Source organism: Lytechinus variegatus, chromosome 5, assembly GCF_018143015.1.
Source record: "Lytechinus variegatus isolate NC3 chromosome 5, Lvar_3.0, whole genome shotgun sequence".
In the NCBI taxonomy this organism is placed as follows: Eukaryota; Metazoa; Echinodermata; class Echinoidea; order Temnopleuroida; family Toxopneustidae; genus Lytechinus; species Lytechinus variegatus.
The window spans coordinates 198729-222085 of record NC_054744.1 but is presented as its reverse complement, the minus strand read 5'-3'; the positions used below and the strand labels follow the sequence as shown (position 1 = coordinate 222085).

The window sequence follows — 23357 nt, the reverse complement described above, 5'->3', positions numbered from 1 at the left end:
TTCACACATCAGTTTCTTATCTTCAATACAATCATCTTTCCAGACAAGTTTTGTAATAGTTTGTGGTCTAGGATTAGATTTCAAAACATTACGAATAACCTTCCATGTTCCTTTAACATCATTACATGCAGACTGCAGTTGAGAATGATAGTAGTCTTTCTTTGCTTGGCGCAGAGCAGAGGTCAGTACATTTTTGTATTGGGTATATTTTGACTTAGATTCAGTGGTCTGCTTTGCTTTATACCTACAAAACAAACGATTTTTCTTATTTATTGACCTAAGTAAAGATTTTGTAACCCATGGCATTCGAGGTATTTTATTATATTTTTGTCTACATTTCTGCACTATAGGAAAACATCTATCATAACATAACATAAACATGTCCATGAATTTATTGAAAGACTTATCAACATCTGTTTCATTAAGGACTTCACTCCATTCAGCTTTTTCCAATTCTCTCTTAAATTGTGAAATGTTATGTTGAGTAAAATTGCGTGTTAGCTTTTTACTGAGTGCATCGCCAGAGTTCCTTGATACTAAAGATGTTCTAGCAAAAATAGGGAAATGATCTGAAATATCAGTTACAATAATGCCAGCAGAGGGAATAGGGTGCAAGTTGGTGAAAATATTGTCGATTAAAGTTTGCGAGTTCTCTGCTACTCTAGTTGGTCTGTTAATCAATGGAATCAAGGAGAATGTGCTTAAAGTATCAACAAAGTGACTAACAGAGTTATCACTATCGTAACAAAATAAGTTCATATTGAAATCACCCATGATGACAATATTTTTGCTATTAAATGAAGCACTCGAAAGAGTTTTAGACATTTCTTCAACAAATTCATATACGTCACCATTAGGTGGCCTATAGACAACTCCCACTAGCAAATTTTTTTTTCCAGGAATAATAATCTCAACAAAAATAGATTCTAACGAATTATTCATGACGCACAATTCAGCTTTTGTGTGGCACTCGAATGACATGGGAATATACATAGCTACACCACCACCAGTTCTGCTTTGTCGATTATTAAAGACTAATTGATAACTAGGAAGATTGTATATGGCAGTTGGATCACAAGAAAACCATGTTTCAGTGATTCCGATTACAGGGAAATTGTCCTGAAAATTGTCCAAAAACAAAGAAAGTCTGTCAAAATTTGCATTCATACTGCGCACATTAAAGTGCAAAAAGGTTGTCTCATTGGCAGAACAGTTTTCCAGAAGATCCAAAAAAAGTTTTTCAGTATAATATTCGGAACCAGATACTGTAGTTTCATCTTCATCATTTAAGACATATTCAAACTGTAAAGCATTCACATTTAGGTCTGCAATAGTGTTATCATCAGACTGAGCGTAGCTCATTTGAGCAGCATTAATCTGTTCCATAATCTACAACAAAAAAACAGCACATAGATCTGCAGTTACAAAACAAATAACTGGATATAACAGAGGAGCGTTGGGGTAAAAACAAATCACTCTCACATAAAAGGGAAAAAGGAAAACAGATGGGGCAAGATATCATAGGCCATCCTTCCCACATGACCAAGCAGCACATTGATACGTATACAAAAATGTGATGCATAGTCATAATTACATAGACAACATTAAACAGGTAAAAAAAAAAAAAAAAAAAAAAAAAAAAAAAAAAAAAAGAAAAAAAAAGACAAAAACAAAACAAAACAAACTCACAGAGATTTGTCGTAAAGATTAAAGCTAAGAAGTGACTTATATAGGACTACCCCCTTCAAAGAAACAAACATAAAATCATCTTCGAGCGGCCGATCGGGGGAAAATATGGCTGGAAAAAAATCCGCCCCCCCCCCCTATTGGCGAAGGGTGGATCCGCCCCTGATTCATTTTCAATTCAAAATCACAAAGCAGCTCTGCTACAAACTCAAATAAACCAGTTCGTAGTTCCTTTCTGCGCATGATCAAAAGATTCTACGCATGATCAGGAGGTCATGTGTACTAAAGTGACATCATGTGGTTTAAAATCTAATGTGATAAGCACCAACTTTGATGTCTTTTTGATTATTCATGTATTCTTTTGAATTGTGGTTTTCATTTACGTCAACAAAAAACATGCGTCCACGAACGACTATTTCCCGGGGGTATTTCACAGTTTGCCAAGTGCATTGTGCAACATGCTATATGCATTCATAGTAGGAATGCAACAAATATCTCCATAAAGTGTTCATTGGTGTGCTATTATAGTCACCTGGTCTATTCAATTTCTTCATCCTGCTATGTAAGGCAAGCTTACGTCTTTGAAATCTCTCAAAATGAAAGAAATGAAAGGTCATTTGACCAAAATTGTCCAACTTGACTGGTCTATTGTTTTTAGAACCCGAAATATCAACAATAACCCTAAGAAAAAAAATGTAACATGGTGACTTCAGGTGGTTTGGATATTCATTCAACTTAATACGAAATAAATCTCACGCAGGAATTCCGAGAGCTTAATTTGCTTGAGGCCTTGAGCGCATGCACAGATTAGACTTGCCCGCGAGCCGTTTCTTTCGTATTTCTGGGAATTTTGGCGGAGCAGTGGTGTAAATAAAAAAATACGCCGGCTGGCAGCGAATATATTTTCTGTACATGGAAACGCTATGGTACATGAATTATTCATAAGTTGAGCTAAAAAAAACTGAAGCGCGCAGGTGCATGGACCTCGCGATAGTTCTAATGCTTCATCAATAATTTGTAAATGAACGAATGGACGAGCGCACTCTTGTACAGAAATAAATGGTCTCCATCCCAATCTCCCTGCTTTCTCAAGTTTCGATTTCTCTCTTGCAATCTCTCTCTCTTCACACTCTCTCAGTTTTATGAATCCTGTATGATATCTGAATCATGAATGAATAGACTCGCATAATGTTCTCGCACGCCCCCCCCCCCCCTTCTAAATCCCGGGGGGGGGGGGCGTGCACTCGACCAAAAAAGTGCCGGTGGGGTGTGCTGCGGGCGAGACAAAAAACGGGGGCCTTGGAGCGGGCTTATTGTAAAAAGGAGGGTCCTCGGAACGGGCTTCGGAACGACAAATGTTTGTGAAAACGGGGGTCCTTGGAATTACGGATCGCCAGCGTGTGAGTGCGTATAATTATATGCATCCCTATAGAACGGTCATGCGTGCATGATGCAGATTATTAACGTGCCCTATCGTGAAAAAGACATCCGGACTTTTTACGTGTTTTGGGGGTGCGCGTGGTATCCACTCGTCAATGTACGTGCCCCCCCCCCCCCCCCCCGGAGGGAGAGAAATTGCAAGAGCTGGGAAGAGAGAAATCGAAACTTGAGAATTCATGTCTGTACAAGAGTGTGCTCGTCCATTCGTTCATTTAGGTCTCACGGGCCTAATCACTACTATAGTGGCAGGCCCTATTCATTCGAGCCAACCCATTGCTATTTTTTTTTATTTTGATATGGCTGATTGACAAAGTGTATGCATATGATTGTGCATCTAACACTGATTCTATTTTTGGTAATTACTGAACTTCCTTTTCCCTAATTGGGAAGAAATATCACCAATTTTGGACTATATATTTTGACTGGCGGAAGGATTACGGCTATTTTATGCTGTTTGAGTTGATGAATCTGCTCCCTCCGACGGTGTCTTCAAACACGCCAATTTATTTTAAAAATGAGCCGGTCGAGGAACCCTTTTCTGGTCAGATATGGATTGCCAGATATAAATCCTATATGCATTCGACCCCCGAATTTCATCCTTATTTTTTATGAATTTTTTAAAGTGCCAATTTAACACATGAGTCTATGGGGAATGAATTAGGCCTGTGAGACCCTATACAAATTGATGAAGCCAGTCCATAGGTCTGTGCGCGCTTCAGTTTTTTAGCTCAACTTATGAATAATTCATGTACCATATCGTTTCCATGTATGGAAAATATATTCGCGTCCCGGGCCGCGCCGGCCGGCCGGCGGCCGGCGGCATGCAGTTAGCGCACTGATCTCTATAAAAAAGAGATCAGTGAGTTAGCGCTATACGGAAGACCGTAGTAGTAATCACACTTGGCGAGGACCATTTAGTGTTGGAACTAAGGTAAGCTTAACTGGATGGATATCATGCCAAATGCACCAAATGATGTCTTGATTTACGGTAAAGGTTGATTGGCAGTTAGGGTTGGTGTGTTTTAAAACACGTTTTAAAGGAGGACGAGGCAGCGACTGAGCGAGTACGGAGTAGCTAGGGCATGCAAGACTTGGGTCAGGGAGGCCGGTAAGCCCCAGGACCACTCATTCAGTTCTCAGTTATATCTCCGTGTGTGGTAAAATAAGGGTGGCAATGTTTTGCTTATTTTCTCTTTTTCTTTGGGGCAAGTGCTTGATTTTTTTTACACTGACAGTTTCCATTAGACCTGTTATTCATACAGCTTGGCTCTTATTTAGATTTGATTCTTTATATCATTTTTTTTTAAATTAAAAATAGAGATCAAAATTCCAAAAAATGAAAAATTTCTTGCCAATGCCATGTATTATTACTTTCCACCAAAAGAGGGCGTACACAAAAATATGCCCAAAATTCAAGTTTTTGAGCGTTCTGGTGAATACAAAAATTATTCCCACGTTACTAATGATAAATAAATTAAAACTGTACATGCAAATGAGTAATTTTGGTCACAAAAGTGGTATTTAAATGATATTTTAAAGTGTGTGCTCAATACAGCATTGGCATACCAGGCATAGTCCTACCTGTAGATTCTCCACAGGCCAGATGGTAGCAGTGAACAAGTGCCCAGGACTAACTTTAGGCTTTAGTCTAGAGCTTCGCGGGCTGGAGCCCCGGACAGGAGTCTACCGGGGGGGGGGGGGGGGCAGGGGCACTCGACCAAAAAAGTGGTAGGGGTGTGCCGCGGGCGAGACAAAACACGGGGGCCTGCCCTTGGCTGGCTTGCATGGAGCGGGTCCTTGGAACAGATCGCCAGCGTGTGAGTATGGCAGTGTATCCTATTGCCGGACACCTTTATTTCAGTGCTTTAAAATGACAACTAGAGGAAATTCAATCAAGAAAAATTATCACTTGCTATTCCAAATATTCTGAAAATTCTGAATATGATGAAATTATTTAATATTTTCCAACTGTTTTCTTTGCACCGCACTTGCCCCATACCCCTCCGCGAAAAACAATTATTTTCGTGCGTGACAAATTACATCATAATTCCGGATGCGCGCCGGACGGGTAAAAACATTCTTGATTATAATGACAAATGTAAAAAAAATTGGTGATTTTTTCATGATATATCATATCATGAGTAAATTCTAAGTTTTTGTTTGCTTTCTTATATATCGATTCTGAGCAGATCTTTGTAATAAATTTATGTTTGCTATTTGCTAACTAATTTCATTTTTTGTTTTAATTGCGCGTTCAACATGGCACTTTCCAGTAATGCTCGTTCATATCGTGACCCTCAGTCATCAAGTTCTATCGATGCGCTGTCGATCGTCGACGGCTCTCTATCACGGTAAACCTCGCGCACGGCCGGGGTACCGGGTAACTTGAGAACTAGCCGTCGACGATTTATGGAGCGAACAAGATTGAAATTTGTCAAATCAGGTCCCTATTTCCATCAGAATAAAAGATCAATTGGGATCAAAATTGTTAATGCAAAACAAACTGGGTTTGTCATGTTCGTTGAGGAGATGGGACGTACCATCCAAATAGAGCTTCCTGTTTACTTCACTTCTCATATTTTCGTTTTCTTTTCGCAATTATATGATTTTATTTGCCAATTGCTTTAATTTGCCTTCATTTGGATCCATAATCTTCCTCTTTTTGTTGGACACTCACATCATCATTTTCATTGATAAAATACGCGGGAAGCTCTGTCAGCATCTACACTGTCCCACCTCTGGATATCTATGTCAGCTCTACTCACCTCCTATTACTAGCCTAGCTAAGCATCTATCAGCATAGACAGGAATAACCGTCGTTTCTGGGGATTTATTCAACAATTTTTGACATTTTACTGCAATCCCCATTCACCGACGGTAAAGTGTCCGTGTGGGCTCCCATTTGTTATAACACCGTTGTCGCCAGTGTATAATACGCATGGTGCAAACACCATGCGTGCGGAAATGGAGACCAAGTGGAACCATGCGTAAAATTTCAGCGACATGCGTGGCGACATGCGTGGAAAAATTAAATGGAAATATTCAGAAAAAAAAAATACACTGCATGAACTCATCTTAGTGATATCAACTTCATTTATCGGGTTGCGCCGAAGTCCCACCAACTTAAGACCACTTACAGGCCTACTACGGCTAGGAAAGTGGCAAGGCGCCCAGCTAGCTCGCGGCTGCTATTGCGGGCATATGACGGCACGGTAGCTGCGCTTACTGATATGATAGGAGTGGAACTTGGAATAAATGCATTGTATATACAAGGAACATGTACTTGTACTGTGTTTGTCATTTATCCCGCCCTCTATACACACAATGAACGAATAGCAAAGGAGTTGTACTGTGTTTGTCATTTTATCCCGCCCTCTCTGCACACAATGAACGAATAGCAAAGGAGTTTGAGAACAGTGTGTGACGATTGTTCGTCGGGAATCAGGTCTTTTAAGTCACAATAGTTGACCTACTTTATGGTGAAATCTCCATCAAAGTCACATGTTTAGAATAAATGAAAGTAGGACCTTTTTCCCCTTCTCCATGATATTTATATCAAAAGAAACTACATGAAATGAGATTAAACTTTCAGTTTATTGTTCCAATGAAAATCCTTCCTAAATCCATGCTGGTACTCTGGTATTATGCATGCATCCCTCCAAGTGCCACACCCCTGCATATGAATGAATCAGCCCAGATCAGCAGTCCAAAGCCCAAAGATGTAAACAACTCATTCATGAACTATTCTTTGAGACTGACCCCAGGTGGAGCATTTCTTGAACAATTTCATCCCTTGCCCACACCATGTCCCCGCCCCCACTTGTGGCACTGCCCACGATTCTACACATGTATTTCAAAAAAAATATTTTGCAAAATATTTAATTTGAAATACCTTTTAAAATTACGATTTTTTATCATTTGAACCTACATGTATAACTGGGTCTATTTTTGGAGACTAGTCGAGAAAGTACCGGTGAAGACGGGCGCATGTTGGAATGTAGTTTTCATTGTGTGAGGGGGATAGAAAAAAGGTTGCATTATTGTTTTGAAACATGAAAGGAATTCTCCGGCTCCCACCCTTGTCTTTCTCTCTCCCTCACACACACACAGATGGGGAGGGGTCAATTTATTTCTGAAGTCATGACCTCTCCTGATAAGGGAACCACTGCCTTCTTCTTTGTTTCCCCAAAAGTTTCATTGGCTATCCGAAGGTCCAATCAGCTCAAGTGAGCTTGGTTGTGTGTTTTCTTATTGTTTTGTGCACGCAGACAATGAACTCATTTTGTGTATCGAGGGCAAGGTTGGGTGGGATTAAAAAAAATTCGGAGCGCTTTCATGTTGGTGTGTAACTGTGAATGTAATACAATCATTGATTATTTTTGAAAAATTAAAACCTGTATGAAGTGTCATCACTGTTTTTTTGTCATTTTGTTATTATTACTTGGGTATTCGAGTTCTCCCAATGTCATAATCGGGATCTGCCGAACATTCGATTTGTGTAAATTTTGCTAATCGATTGGTGATTGGCGGCATGCCAATCGAACCATTCGATGTTTACTCCCAGGCCTAGCATTTATGTGCATTTGTGTGGGCTTAAAAATACGCCACAATGGGGCTTCCTTGGCGTCTCTATTTGATGAAAAGGCCGTCGCTTCCGCGCGGGAGGGGTGAACCCCCCTCCCTCACCCCACCCCCCGGGAGTGGCAGCACAAGTCCCCGACATGGGTGAATTTTTTTCTGGCGAGAACGCTGCACCAGCACTTTTGTCCGACCAGAGTCCAAAGTTTGAGGTTATATAACACATCGAGGTTACAATCTAGGGATATGTAAACTACAAATTATAAATATTTGATTATTCAATTTTAAAATACTTTATTAAAACGATGTAGATGAAAATGCATGAAAATTATACTTTACCGAAGTTTAGTTGGGAAAAGCACAGCTAAATCGATCCAACTTAAGGCAGCCAAACTATGAAATATTTACAAACGAACGGAGAGGGCGTCAACAATATACAAATGTGATATCGATATTGCATTCCACCAGCACACCTACAAGGCAATAATACGATACGATACACTCACGAAGACAAATGATAATAGTTATAATCGCGATATATCGAGACATTAATGATAATGACGTCATTCAAGATGGCAACTTGCAAGAAAAACCGTCAGGTCAGGAGAAAATGTCTTAGATGACAGATTTCTCAATCATCCAGTGGATTTTTTTTCAATAACTCCGGTCCAAGGTATGCAATTACTTAAATTAGTTGTATTTCCCTGATAATGTATATCATTAAACTGAAAAGTTCGCTCAAAAAACAGTTTTAAATCGCGATCTATAAAACGCTAGTTCACTATACGTTGTCTGTAGCCACGGACCCCCAACCTCTTCAGTCTATGTATGGTGAGTGGAGCCAACGTAGTTCAGCGGAACAACCAAAATACAGAGACTGAAGCTTTTGGTCTACTATCAGCAGTGACACGACATACCGGTACCGGTACACTGGGCCTTTTTGCAAAATCAGCAGGAGGCAGTATACTATTACTACGGTCTTCTCTCTATCCTGAACTGATGGTATTGTATGTGTAATAAATGTGTTCGTTACATCAGTCCTGTTGCAGTGCATGCATGTGTCAGTGAGTCAGCTATTTTGTGTTCTGTACTGGTACTACCTGTCTGTCTCTCAGTGTCAATGTTTTGACTCTGTAAATTGTACCTATTTTAAGCTAGACAGAATTTCTACTGTGCGGTTTCTGAACCCTACCTGTAACCTTGTGTGAATTTAGACTAGAGCCACTTGATACAGCACATTATAGCTGGTTATTTTTCGCTCTAAAAATCAGAGGAAAGTTTGTATCCTTACTATGCTCCAACCTCAACTTACTCAACTTCAAATCTGACGGGAACCGGCTCTTAGCTGTCTCAACCAAAGCCAAGTAGACTGCCGCATGTAACTTGTCAGCAGTTGGGCCCTGCACAATTCTTCTCATCCCCTACACTCGGTTATCTTCATTCGCTTAGTACTACGACGTAACAGCTCAACTATTCAAGTCGTGGGTAATATCTTCTAGTTTTTTATGTGTACAGCATACTACTAGTACTACTCACACGTACTTGCTCCTGTTTTCTGTAACACTAACAGTGTAAAGCCGTACTGCGTCACTGTATGTATCATTGTCTGTGCCTATACCAGGCTCTCAATCCTGCCTTGCATGTTTCACCCTCCTTTCCCTGCTACATACCTGTATATGAGTACTCCCTCATCCCCACCTTACATTCTTGTAAGTTAGTTCATCTGCACTGTTTTATGATTTATCTCCCTCCATCCTACATGTTCCCTGCACGTTTGTATTATATTCATCCTACATGTACCATGCATGCTGAATCAGTGGCACTGTTTGAATATTATTTCTCCCTTCATCCTACCCTGTGCATGCTACAGTATCTGTGCTTTAAAGCCTGCAACCCTTGTATCTCCGTAATCTGTCTTTAATTGCTCTACTGCAAACTGCTCATCAAACCAGCTTTCAGTCGTGGGGCTCAAATTAAATTAGCAAAATATCACGGCAAGACACACACCCCCAATACTCACAAACCTAACTCTAGATCCAAGAGAGAGAGCCCAAAATCCAGAGATAGCCAGTCTCAATCTACCAGGCCTAAGGATAATAGCTACCATGCTACGAACTCTGTGGAACCTCATCCAAGAAGTGACAAGAGTAACCCTCCAAAAAAGATTAGTGATACTCGCCCTCTCCCCTCTAAACAGCCTGGTCCGCAGCAATATTCAGCTGACCCAGCATCACTGATCTCCTCCCCGACCAGTGCAAAGGACCTGGCATCTCAGATGTACAGCCCAGGTCCACCTCCCTTCGATAAGCGTTACCCGAGGGAAACCAATCCTGCCAGGTTGAGGAATAGCTTCCTTTACTCTCGCCCTACTGATGACCCAACATCTGGTACCCCCAGAATATCTAGCCACCATAGTATGACTAAATCAGGCTATCGCCAGTCAAATCAGCTCTCCAAGAGTTCAACGTCATTACCAACCATCAATGTCTACGAGCTGTTCTGATCTTACCCTCTCAGGTGTATCTGGGAAGGCGCACTCTCAGCAGCCAGCTCATGTTTTTCGGCCGGGCAGAGCCTCAGCCCTAATGCACAGAACCCTTCTAGAAGCGGCTTACTACTCTCTAGGCACAGCTCTCCACTTTCTTGCTATCCCAAATGCACTTCAAGAACACCTAACCCTCACCTTCCATCAACAAGCCATCAGTTGCACCCAATCCAGCCTCAAGCTCCTTGCCAATGCAACTCCAGTCTTGCAACCCTCAGAATAGGGACTTTCAACTCAGGGGGTACACAGCAACAAAAAGTACATCTCTAATATTCTCAGTAACCTCAATATCCTATGCCTCCAAGAACACTGGCTAACCCCTATGACCTTAGATAATCTAGAACAGTTTAATAGTGACTTTTCAGTAATTTCCAAAGCCCATCAAGATGATATGCCATCCCTAATACCAGGGAGAGGTAGAGGTAAGGGTGGCGTTGCCATCTTCTCACGTAACTCTGTTGCCAGTTTAGCTGAGATCAAATGTAACTCTCCAAGGCTGCTAACTGCCCACATCCAGCTCAAATCAAGTGAGGAGAATATTACAGTCACCAACTGCTACATGTATTTACCCAGCAGTACTTCACCATGTGACATTGCTGAGTATCAGAACTGTCTCTGTACGACTGTACCATATCTGAGATTCTAGCTTCTCATCCCCATCATGTCAATATAGTAGCGGGGGACTTCAATGCTGACATCATTAGCAGGTCCACAAAGAAACCTACAGTAGCAGTGCTCAAGGACTTCATTGCAGCAGAAAATCTTATATCTCTCCAGGCCTCGAAATAGGATTTTGAAGGGGGCAAGGCCACTTTTTAAGGGGCATGTAATAAATTATTTGTAGGTGTTACAGTTTCGCGGCGTGGGGGGGGGGCTTTCCATAGTCGATGTTATACATCAGATTCATTACCAAACCACATTATTTACTTAAGAAAAAATGAACTTTAATAGTCTGACAACACTCACTGTATAAGGTTTTAAAAGAAAGTTTCATTCTTCAGAATCACTTCAGGACAGGATAACACATCATTGCATTGCTTTGAGTCTTGAATTTGACATCCGACATGTAACATGTACATATTAACAAATCAAGTAGAAGTACCTCTGGTAGAACTAAATTAATTTCTTCTAATTCTTTATCCAAATTACCTCATCATCTTGAGCTACTTGTAATTAAATGTGAATCTGATTAGCACCCAAGAAAGTATCACCGGTCGTTCGTAAGTTGTTCGTAACTGACGAACAGCTTTATGAAACACTCCCATTCAAAGTACTGTACTTACGCATCGCGCGCGCTCGCCAGGACAGTACAGCGCGCGTGACATTTGTGTAGTACACATACCGAGCTCGCGCTCGTCCATTCTTATGCTGCAGCTTACATAGCATATGTAAAGCGCGCTAGCGGCCGGCCGGCTGGCCGGCCAGCTGTGTATAGCTAGCTCATCGTTCGGCGCGGCTTCGGACTAGACTGCATACATGCACTGGACGTCGCTGGTAAAGCTAAGGTATTGAATACTTTTTGAGATCGGAGAAAAGTTTTCCTCGCTCAGAAAAAAAGGTGCAGACTTTCAAAAGGGGCACATTATATATCAGAAAAAGGGCACATTTATGAGAAAAAGGGCACCACGGCCATATAAAAAAGGGCACATTTTTAGTGGCCTTAACTTTTAGCAAAAAGAAGAAGGGCATCGACGGCCATGGCCGTCGATGGCCTGTCTCTCAATGTCAAACACTGCACAGTCAGCGACTACACCTTCATGTCTGATGACAGCTCCAAGCGGTCCAATATAGATGGTTTCCTGATCTCCTCTAATGCTTTCATACTCTCTCCATCCATGATGAACACCCAATGAACACATCTGACCATCGGCCGGTGACAGTCATCTTTAGTACAACTTCTGTTCATCCTAAAGGCACTAGTGACAGAGATGAGGTCTCAAGTTCCATGCCTCTGGAGCGTCTCAAGATTGATTGGCCACGAGATCATATTGAGGAAGCCTATACCCTCCCCCTGGATACACTGTGTGCTGAACTTTTCCAGACTCTGCCTTCATTAACCCTGGATTCAGCCTGGATTGACAAAACTTTTGAAACTCTCAGTGAGTACATGATAGCAGTATCAAAATCACTACCCCACAAGCTACAGGTGGGTTTACCATCAGGAAAGAAGGAATCATACAAACAGGCTCACAGAGCGTGGATAGCTTGGAAGGCTGCACACAGTCCCATGTACCCTAGCCCTGAGTGGATTGCATACATCAGATCTAAGAAGTTTTTTCCCAGGAGCCTCAAGCAGTCTAGGGCCATTCTTCGTCATCGGACACACAGAGCAATAGAATCTGCCAACACCAACAGCAACCCCTCTCTGTTCTTTAGGCTGGTTAAGGAAAACTGTAGGAAAGGGAAGTCTATGCAGAGTACACAATCATTGGACATTGGAGGTATTACATATAATGGCAAAAACATTGCAGGTTTTGAGGAGCATTTTAGGAATCTGGGGGCACTTCCTATGAAGGATTACAACAGCTCTCCAAGGACACAGTATATTCCACTAGATAACTCGAGTACCTTTGTCCAGTCAAAGGAAGATGTATGCCCTATCTTCTTCACTTTCCGTGACCTCGATACTGCCATCTACTCTCTGAAGAAGGGCAAACCTCTCTGCAAATAGTGTAAAATCTTTTACGACACTTGCCCTCAATTTCCTGCTGAAAATCCATATGTTTAGATCTTCTACGCTTGAATCCTAGTCCTCTTTGCTGAATCCATCTACCTTCTCTGACTGACAATACATACTAAGTTACATGTACTATCTGTGCAGGATCTCTGCTGATCTCCGAAGCTGACGGATGAAGAAGAAGATATGATGTTTTAAGCTTTTTCTGTCATTTTAGAGAAAAATATGGTTAAAGTTGGATTTTTTTGCCTTGTTTTTGCAATCTTGTTCTTTGAATTGATCTGTGAAATTAAACTGCGGAAGTCTTACGGTACGAAATTGTTTTCGAACGCAGTTATATGCGCGTCCGGAATCACAATAGTGTCCGGTAATACAATACGTGACTATACGTGCCTATGCACCCCTATGGAACGGGCATGTGTGCATGATGCAGCTAGCGCGGGGTGCGCTCGGGCAGAGATGATGGTCTGACAGCGCTCGCCGGAGCCCAGGACAGGAGTCTACCCGGGGGGGGGGCACTCGACCAAAAAAGTGGTAGGGGTGTGCCGCGTGCGAGACAAAAACGGGGGCCTTGGAGCGGGCTTATTGAAAAAAGGAGGGTCCTCGGAACGGGCTTCTGAACTACAAATTTGTGAAAACGGGGGTCCTTGGAACGGATCACCAGCGTGTGAGTACGTGTGTATGCACCCCTATGGAACATGCAGCTAGCGAGGCCTCCGCCGGGTGCGCTCGGGCAGAGATGATGGTCGGACAGCACTTGGCGGCCGTTTTTCACCAAAATTTTAGCAGATCAATGTAACTGGAACGGCGTAACAAAAAATATGCGAAGCTTTGGAGCGGCTTTCTTTGTTTTTTTTCTCAATAAGACAAAAATGCTATGCCTTGGAACAGACATTTGGGTGTAAAAATGGGGGTCCCCTCCGCGGCACATACCCACTATGCATTATATAGCCTACTGAGTGCCCCCCCGGGAGTCTACCTAACCCAGGGAGCTCCCGCCCGCGCCTGCTTCGTGGGCAGGAGCTCCCTGGGTTAGAGTCCACCGTGTATTACCATAGTCATAGACACGGGACTAGGGCACTCATTCTATGAACAAGGTTATGATATAACCTTGGTTATAATGGGACTAGGGACAGGGTAGATTGTGGTCTCAATAACTTGGAAAGAAAATTGTGAAATACAGGAATAACGCATTCCGCGGAGTTGTTTAGCGAGTATGCAGTGCATGCGAAGAAGAAACTTCGAGTGCACTGCATATTGCTGAACAACGATGGGAAAATGCGTTATTCCTTTTATAAGATGGCTAAGTATTTCAAGTAATTTCGAACGCAATTAAGCACCTTATATGAGAAAGAAATAATGAAATAGATCTAAATCAAATATCAAAAATTTGAAATTGCACTTACCGTTTGAAAATGGTCCAGAGTAGGATTTCTCCGAGATTACTTGATTCCAATTTGTGCTGAATCCGTTCTATATTTCAACTTTCTTGTGAGTTTCGGGAGTTAAATTTAAATGATGTTTTGCGATCACCACAAAAAGTTCAGAGTTCAGTTTACAAAGTTTCAAATCCAACACATGAACTCGAAAATGTTTCAACTCTCAAGAATTCAACACATTTACAGCTATTTACAGCAGATTTGACAGCTATACTACCTAGATCTAGTTGTTGATAGTCGCATTACATCCGTGGAAGTGGAAAACGTTTCCACTCCCCGAACGAACGTGACTGGTGTCCCTCCTGACCGTGATCGACGATCTTGACTGCGTTTGGGTTAGAACAATGTTATCCTGCCAGATATCGCACTCGTACTCGGAGTCATAGCCATATGCTACAGTTTCTTGACTAAAGTTACTCGTCGTTTGCTATGGCACTGGATCTGGAGGGGCATTCTGTGATGGCCATGCTACTACTAGTATGGTAGTGGATCGTATTACCGAACACTTTTCATGAATTTGATCATATCAAACACACTGTTCGAATAAAATTCACCAAATTTTCACCATAAATACACAAATACCTACAAAATATAAATATGTAGAAATTTTGCTGAAATTGTTTTTCATTTTTACAACATCAGCTTCCAATTGGACCTCTCTTCGCAAGTGAAATATTTTGGTCACTTGAAAAGGTATCGTATTTAATACCGAAAGTGTGTTTTCTATGGGAAAAGTTGGGAAAACAACAAAGTCACTTATGAGCCTTTTTGACCATATTTTATTGTTTTGAGGATATGAAGACTTCGATATTGTGTTTTTGATCATTTTCCATCATTTTTCTATTCAAGTTTATTTTGGAAGGATGTTGCAAAGGTTTGAGCGTATTCGGTTATTTTCTGACGCATATGATACGCGCGTTCGGTAATACAAGGCTGGTCGGTAATACAATCACTATACTAGGCCTACATGTAGATTCCTGGTCCACCAGCTCCTGGTTCTTGTTATTATTGTCCAAGTTTTGTTTGACTTGTTTTAGAATAGTGCTTCAGCAAATCTGCAGATTTGTGCCCACTGACACTCTGGATATCTCAAGCCTCGTATCCACAGGCATCGAGTGTTGTGGTGCTGGTTGCCCTGAGACAATGATTGGTGTACGTTAGCTTGCATCCGGCCTTTTGTGACAGATTTTTCAGTTTGTTGCCAATCGTGTTAATGCCCAATGGGGCATTGTCGAACCATGGAGAATTTTGCGATCGATGAATTTGTGCATAAATTTATTTTCTTTTTCAACATATGCTGGTGGATCTAGCGCTAATTAGTTTATAAAAAGTTCATTTTTCATTCTTCGTACGTGACCTCATTGAGCATAAAGCTGGTACGTAATCGAAATCTCAATTTTTTTAGACACTGCGCATGCGCTAAAACCGTGGGTTAGACAATTTGGGTGCGTAAAAGTCCCACGGGTGTGCAGGGATAGACACTTTTCGCGAATGATCACGTGGTACGCTTTGACCAATCAGCAAGCTGCAAATTATTTAGCCATCTTATAAACAGAAATTATGCACGCACTTACCACGATTATATCATTGAATTTGAAGGTCTATCATGTGGCAGTATCCTGACATCGTGATCGAGGCACAGACTGGAACCTCAAAAAAAAACAAAAAGTTATGTCGCGATACCTCTCCTAATACTTTCAAAATTCATTACAAAATGGCCAATTGAGACTGGGGTAGAAGGAGAGAACTTTTCGTTTTTTGAGGTTCCAGTCTGAGCCCCGATGTCAGGAAACTGCCACTCGTTAGACCTTCATCCATATAAATCGTGGTAAGTGCATAATTTCTGTTTTCACAATTCTTTTGGAGAAATATTTAGACCATAAATCACGCTAGTCCCTTGAGTATGGTCAAATACACGGTAAGCCCCTGGGTTAGGGTAGAAGTAGCCAGGAGGCTTCTAGAGAATAAAAATCATTTATTTACGTAGGTTACTCTCAACAAAGCCAGGTCTTCTTGTCTATTCTGAAACCTGAAACTTTCACCCCCGAGATTTCTACTTTCTTTCTAAAAGATCTAGCCCTAAATCATGTACATGGGATACAACTTCATTTCCGACAATCCTACGCTATGGATTTTATTTTTAAACAATAATTCATCAAAAAAATGAGAAAAAGGTCTTGAGAAAAAGGTCTTGAAAAGACGGAAGAGACTTGCCCGATGTTTACGCCGCCATCTTGTTTCCTATTGTTCTTCCCCAACGTTACACGACGCAAGCGTTCGTATCGTAGGTGAAGAACAATAGAAAACAATTCAGTAATGATTTAGTAAATGCACCCAGTGTCCACAGCTTCGAGAATGGACTGGATAAGTATTGGAGATGTGAACCTGTGAAGTGTCTTAATCCCGCAGTCACCTTCCTGCAATTAACAAAAAATATGTAATTTAGAACTCCGGGGCGGTATTCTGAACATTGTCTTTTCTCCATATTTTATCTTATCTCAGAGATATGACAAAATCGGTATTCTGGTGGATGTCATAACTTTTGTCACAAAAATTGTCATAAATTTTGTCTCTTCTCTTTAGCGCGCAGCAAAAATACGCGGCATTAAATGCGCGTAATCCTTTTATACAAGCAAAAGATATGACAAAAGTTATGACAGGGGGGTAGCAGTCATAAATTTTGTCATATCTTTTAGTACCAAATATGCCGATACCCTGCCGACTGAATGTCAAGCAAATAATTATATTATTTAGATTAGATTGTGGTATTAGTTTCACTCATCTTCCATGACAATTTTCAAAATTATTTTTTCATGCTACAATAAGTTAGGCCCTATATATTTATTCCCTCTTTTTTCTCTGTTTTCCTTACTTTTCTACTTCTCCTCTAAAATTATTCACAGCTCCCTGTCTCTCTTTGTAATTAAGCGCATCAATGTACACATAGTTGCGCGATGCCAGCAACTGTTTTGGGGATACACCCTACCTGCCACGGGGCTTTCCTATTGGCTAGAAGGGCTCCAACTGGGAACTAACGATGATTTTGATTGGCTCGCTTCCGAAAAGATGGGTGGGAACTTTGAGAGATATGACAGGGAAAAGACAAAGTTCAGAATACCGATTTGTGACAATCATAGCGGTGTCACATCTCAGAGAGAAATGACAAAAGTTATGACAGAGTTCCAGAATACCACCCCAGGTTTCATCATGCTGCCTAATAAGCCAGTTCGTAGTTCCTTTCTGTGCATGATCAAAAGATTCTACGCATGATCAGTGGAAGGTCATTTGTACTAAAGTGACATGGTGGTTTAAAATCTAATGAGATAAGCACCAACTTTGATGTCTTGATTATTCATACATTCTTTTGAATTGTGGTTTTCATTTACATCCACAAAAAACAACAATGCGTCCACGAACGCCTGGTATTTCACAGTTTGCCAAGTACATTGTGTAACATGTTATGATATGCATTCAAAGTAGGAATGCAACAAATACCTTCATAAAGTGTTCATTGGTGTGCTGTTCTAGTCACCTGGTCTATTCAATTTCTTCATCCTGCTATGTAAGGCAAGCTTACGTAATATCTTGCTTTGAAATCTGCCTATCATAATGAAAGAAATGAAAGGTCATTTGAACAAAATTGTCCATGATGTAACTACGAACTGGTCTATTATTGTATGAGCCACACATTTAGCCATGCATGCTGCAATTGCACAGCAGGGAAATGCAAGCATAACAGTCAAACATTGTGTTGAGTTTGGTCAGTATCAAACAGTTTATTATTTATACACCAAATAAGGCATCCCTGGAAACCTCTTTGGGCGTCAATCACCTACCTTTATTGTAAATCATTTAAATATGTGTGGCTGCTGGCATGTGATACGTCGAAAACTAAACAAAGCCCAAGAATCAGACCGAGTTCAATGTGTTGATGTGTGCAGACAATTCGACTGGTTCATTCTGTAATTTAATACAGATTAAACAATTGTATAATCTGAATTGACAACATTTCATATATATAAATAATGTCTACAGATTTCCAAAACAGGCAACTAATGTTGTCTTGATAATCGCTAGAGGGTATTCATTTGTCTCGCAATCTACTATGGTCAACAAGGAAATTCGTGATCACTCTCGCAAAAAGTGTTCACTAGCTTACAAGTTCACGAGCTTTCGAGTGCTCGTGAACTTGTAAGCTAGTGAACACTTTTTGCGGGAGTGATCACAAATTTCCTAGAAAGCCAGTGAACACTTTTTGCGAGAGTGATCACGAATTTCCTTGTTGACCATAGTAGATTGCGAGACAAATGAATACCCTCTAGCGATTATTTCAATCCGCAATAATGAACCTATTCAATGTTGTCTTGCATTACAACTTACAAATCTATTCGACAACTAAGAGTGACCTTGACATACATCAAGGTCATATCAATTACTATACTGAATGTCATGTACATGTAATGCACTAATTATGTACCTAATATTTACCTTTTTTGTCAAATAACTTGCTTAAATGCAAATTAAATTTGCTATAAAGAGCGTCTGTTAACTTCTTTCATATGATAACATAGTAAATAAGAGTACATTCATCATGTGTCTGAAGGCGCGAAATTCAAATTTCTTGCCTATACACAACTACGCCATGTAACGTATGCTTTCTATCAATAATAATAGGGTCATTCCATGCCAATTCACCCAATGAAAGTGCAATTTTGCACCCGACCCTCTCGGAATTCGTTGTAAATTGGTACACATAAAATTCACCATGGCCCACGCACAAAACAAAAAAATTAGTCAAATCGGTTCTCGCGCTACGGCCTGCCCTTTTCTCCTTGTTTTGACAAAAATGGGCGTGACCTTCAACTTTCAATGGCCATTGCGTCGTAACGTGTCGACTAATTTTCACGTAACTGGTACCAATCAAAAGAAAATTCAGAGAGGAATCTAAAACATGCATCAAATAATGTATTGGAGCGATTTATAAGGTTGTGACCCTTGACCTTTAATTTGACCTTGAATTTGACCCCGGACAAATAATTTTTTGACTTGATTTTCGTGTATGTTAATTATTTGTATGATATTGACAAAATATGTTCAAACCAATGATGATATTTTATTTCTTCCCCTTTTAAAACTTCCAAAGATACCATGAAATTTCACTCTAGTCCCACATACTGATATTCATGTTAGTAAAGTGTTCACCAGTTACATGATTTCTTCCAATCTTAAGTCACAGTATGCAAACACATGATAAGAAATTAAGCTCATCAGTTCACAAATGAAACATTAAACATTTATGCTCATGAATAGGTATCTGTTTAGGCATTTTGATGTTCAGCAATATATATATATATATATATATTATGGGAGCCTTAAATAAGCATATGCTCAACAATTTGATGATAAAAGTAAACACTTTACTAACAAGAATATATATACATATATATATATATATATATATACCTAGATTCAACCAAAGGGCGAATGCTCGAGTAGGGCTAAATTGTACGCAAAGGGGAATTCAACCTATATCACGTTAATGAGGCTATGCGTGATTAAATTTTGATTTTGATAAATATTTGTGAATAACGGGAGGTAATCTAAAAAAGTGAGGACCTTTTCCCTGTGTCCCTGCGTTTAATTTGGAATATACAATTTTTGGTTCTCCCAAAAATTCTCCCTAAGGTATTTTTACCCCACAATGAACGAAAGGGACCTTCTCCTTTCAGTATTTGTAAAGTCGGCTCCTTCGCCTTATTAACTGGGCAGTATTTATTTTTTTTTTAAATGAGAAAATAAAATAAATTTGTTTATTTTACGATCAGACAAAACAAAAATTAATGTTTTTCTAGAAAATATGTTGCACCACATGATATTAATAATATAAATTTGTAAATGCATGCAATTCCCCTTTTCGTCACATATAGCAGCACTATATTCCCCTTTGTAAGATCATGCAATTCCCCTTTTCGTCACATATAGCAGCACTATATTCCCCTTTGTAAGTTCATGCAATTCCCCTTTTCGTCACATATAGCAGCACTATATTCCCTTTGTAAGTTCATGCAATTCCCCTTTTCGTCACATACAGCAGCACTATATTCCCTTTGTAAGTTCATGCAATTCCCCTTTTCGTCACATATAGCAGCACTATATTCCCTTTGTAAGTTCATGCAATTCCCCTTTTCGTCACATATAGCAGCACTATATTCCCTTTGTAAGTACATGCAATTCCCCTTTTCGTCACATATAGCAGCACTATATTTCCCTTAGTAAGTACATGCAATTCCCCTTTTCGTCACATATAGCAGCACTATATTCCCTTTGTATATATGCAATTCCCCTTTTCGTCACATATAGCAGCACTATATTTCCCTTAGTAAGTACATGCAATTCCCCTTTTCGTCACATATAGCAGCACTATATTCCCCTTTGTATATATGCAATTCCCCTTTCTCGTCATATACAGCACCACTATATAATTATATTCCCCTTTGTGTACATGCAATACCTCTTTTTGTCACATGTAGCACCACTATATTCCCCTTTGGAAGTACACGCAATACCCGTTTTTGTCAAACATAACACCACTATATAGGGGATTATTTTAAGAGTATTATACCATGGTCACATTTCTTCTACGGCGGCCGTACGGCGAGTCGAAAACAGCCGTTTTATCAATTTTGATTCAGACCACCTATATGTAGTTGGACAAAAAATGTTAAAACGGCTGTTTTCGACTCGCCGTACGGCCGCCGTAGAACAAATGTGACCATGGCATTAATAAGAGCTTTCCGAAAGGAATACTATGATATTCACAGAGGAAAGGGATTATTTCTCCCATATTAAAAAATGGTGAAAGAGAAAACTGTGACTGAGCTATAAAATTTGCGGTCAATAACGTTGCTCAATATCGATTATAAGTTGATTACAACAGTACTCGCTAATGGATTACAGAAAGTCCTGCATAAATTGATTGACGAAGATCAGGAGGGATATTAGACGTGGTTTTGATGTAGCAAGGCTCATTCAGGATGTAATTGATATTTTCAAATACAACATAATTAAAGCTACTTTCGTAGAATTAAGCCGTGTGTCATGGGACAATAGATACGTACGTCATGTATTGAACTGTGCATGCGGACATCACAATCGCAAGCCAGTCCCGATTTCAAAAGCTGAACAAATTTTTCGGAAATATATTTAGTCGTGTTATACGCAACCTGCCGAAAGGTGTCTATTTTTTGTTGATTTTCACAAAGCGTTTGACACGCTAGAGTGGAATTTTATTTGATATTGTTTAAGAGCTTATGGTTTTAAAACTGGATTTAGGAAATCGATAGCTATATTATATATATTCAACAACGTCATTTTGAATGGATGGCTAACATATTATCGTCTGTTGAGAGCCATATGGGCGTTATTACATTTAAAGGTGTTCCGTTCGGAGCCAGAAGGGCGCTATTGCTGTACAAAGTCAATAGCAATAGCGCCCTTCTGGTTCCCAACGGAACATCTTTGATCTGCAATAGCGCCCTTCTGGTTCTCCGCCGACGATGTATTCCCATCAAGAGGCGTTACTCGAATAGACAAGGATATCCATTACCGGCACCTTTGTTTATTTTGGCAATAGAAAAAAAAAATAGCCCTTAAAGTGAAAGATACAGAAAAAAAGTTTGGGGAAAATCGGACAGGTAATAAAAAAAGTTATGACTTTTTAATGATTTGAAAAAAAATGGGCAAATCAGTGAAAACTTTTAGACATGTTGCCAATTTGATGACGTCGTGGGTGCACTAATTACCATAATTTTGTTTATATTTATAGTGCAAAATGCATCATTTCTACAGTACGTAAGCTACAAAGTTTGTATTGATGTAAACATGCATATAGGGGATCTACCTATCTATCATCATGGAGCTTTAGCTCCATGATTTAAACACTCATAAATTTGTTATTAGTTGTCCGATTTTTCTCAACTTTTTTTTTGTTCTGATCATCTAATATTTCTGATCCTGTTGAAAAAATATTTTTGGGTAGACTCTTCTTTTTAAAATATGTGTTGCAAAAAACGGTGTCAATGAGTGATCATGATTTGGGGGGGGGGGGGAGGGGTGACCGGTGAGAATGCAAGATTCTAACCTGCATGTATTATTTTTCATAGATGGTTTGGGCATCAGTGGATTACCGTGATTCATAGCATGGCGGTAAGGAGGTTAAATACTGAGCAACGTAATGTAGCCTACAGCGCAAGCTGGGGGATGATCATGGGGTGGCATGGGCGTACCCCCCCCCCCCCCCCCCCAGTTTGGGATGGTGTTCAGTCAGGGGAAAGTGAGTTTAAGTTCTGAAAAGGGTTAAAGACCGCCCCCCACAAAAAGTCTTCACGACTTATGGATCATGATTATTTTAAAAAATTGAAGTTTTGGGGCTGTCTTTATTTTTTTTTGTTTTTTTTAATTTACAATCAATAGGGTAGTGGATGCCCATTCATTTTAAGACTAATTACGGCAATGGGATGTTGATTACAAACTCATTATGCGCCTATATTCTTGAAGTAGGTATACCAATTTAAGGCATAACACATTTATAGGCATATAAACTAATCCACCCACACTCTTCTCAGCTCATTTCACGTTGTTGTTGTGCACCCCCCCAAACACACACTCAAATAAACACATTATGAGATTGTGGTCATTGCCCACTAGGCGTTTGATAAATAAAAATTCAATTCATCTCATTTCCCTCATTCCCTCAAACGCATGCCCATAGTTACACCAAACCAAGCAATAGGCCAACCACCTTACACACCCCTATACGCATGTATAAACACCCCCCAAACAAAAAGAACACTTACATAAACACGTATAACATACATACACAAACACTTTTTCAATATATTTACAGACTAATATATGTATCCCCACACGCCACACACACACATATTAAAAACAAACATACACCAATACCTGTACATGAATAATAGTAAAGTCT

The 23357-nt window shown here is 40.1% G+C and overlaps 1 protein-coding gene across 1 annotated transcript; it reads left to right on the top strand.

Moving 5' to 3' along the window:
• Positions 1–5385: 5385 nt before the first annotated feature.
• LOC121414773 (putative protein TPRXL) lies at positions 5386–10207 on the top strand. The gene is made up of 2 exons (XM_041607830.1): positions 5386–5477; positions 9739–10207. Exons 1-2 carry the CDS (start codon positions 5386–5388, stop codon positions 10205–10207), a joined length of 561 nt encoding a protein of 186 aa, XP_041463764.1.
• The last annotated feature ends 13150 nt before the right edge of the window (positions 10208–23357 follow it).

Bases quoted from the DNA above. Each gene is read 5' to 3' on its own strand.
- LOC121414773 (XM_041607830.1), top strand. From the start codon at position 5,386: ATGGCACTTTCCAGTAATGCTCGTTCATATCGTGACCCTCAGTCATCA. The intron at 5,478-9,738 runs GTAAACCTCGCG...ACCTAACTCTAG, and splicing joins GTCGACGGCTCTCTATCACG to ATCCAAGAGAGAGAGCCCAA.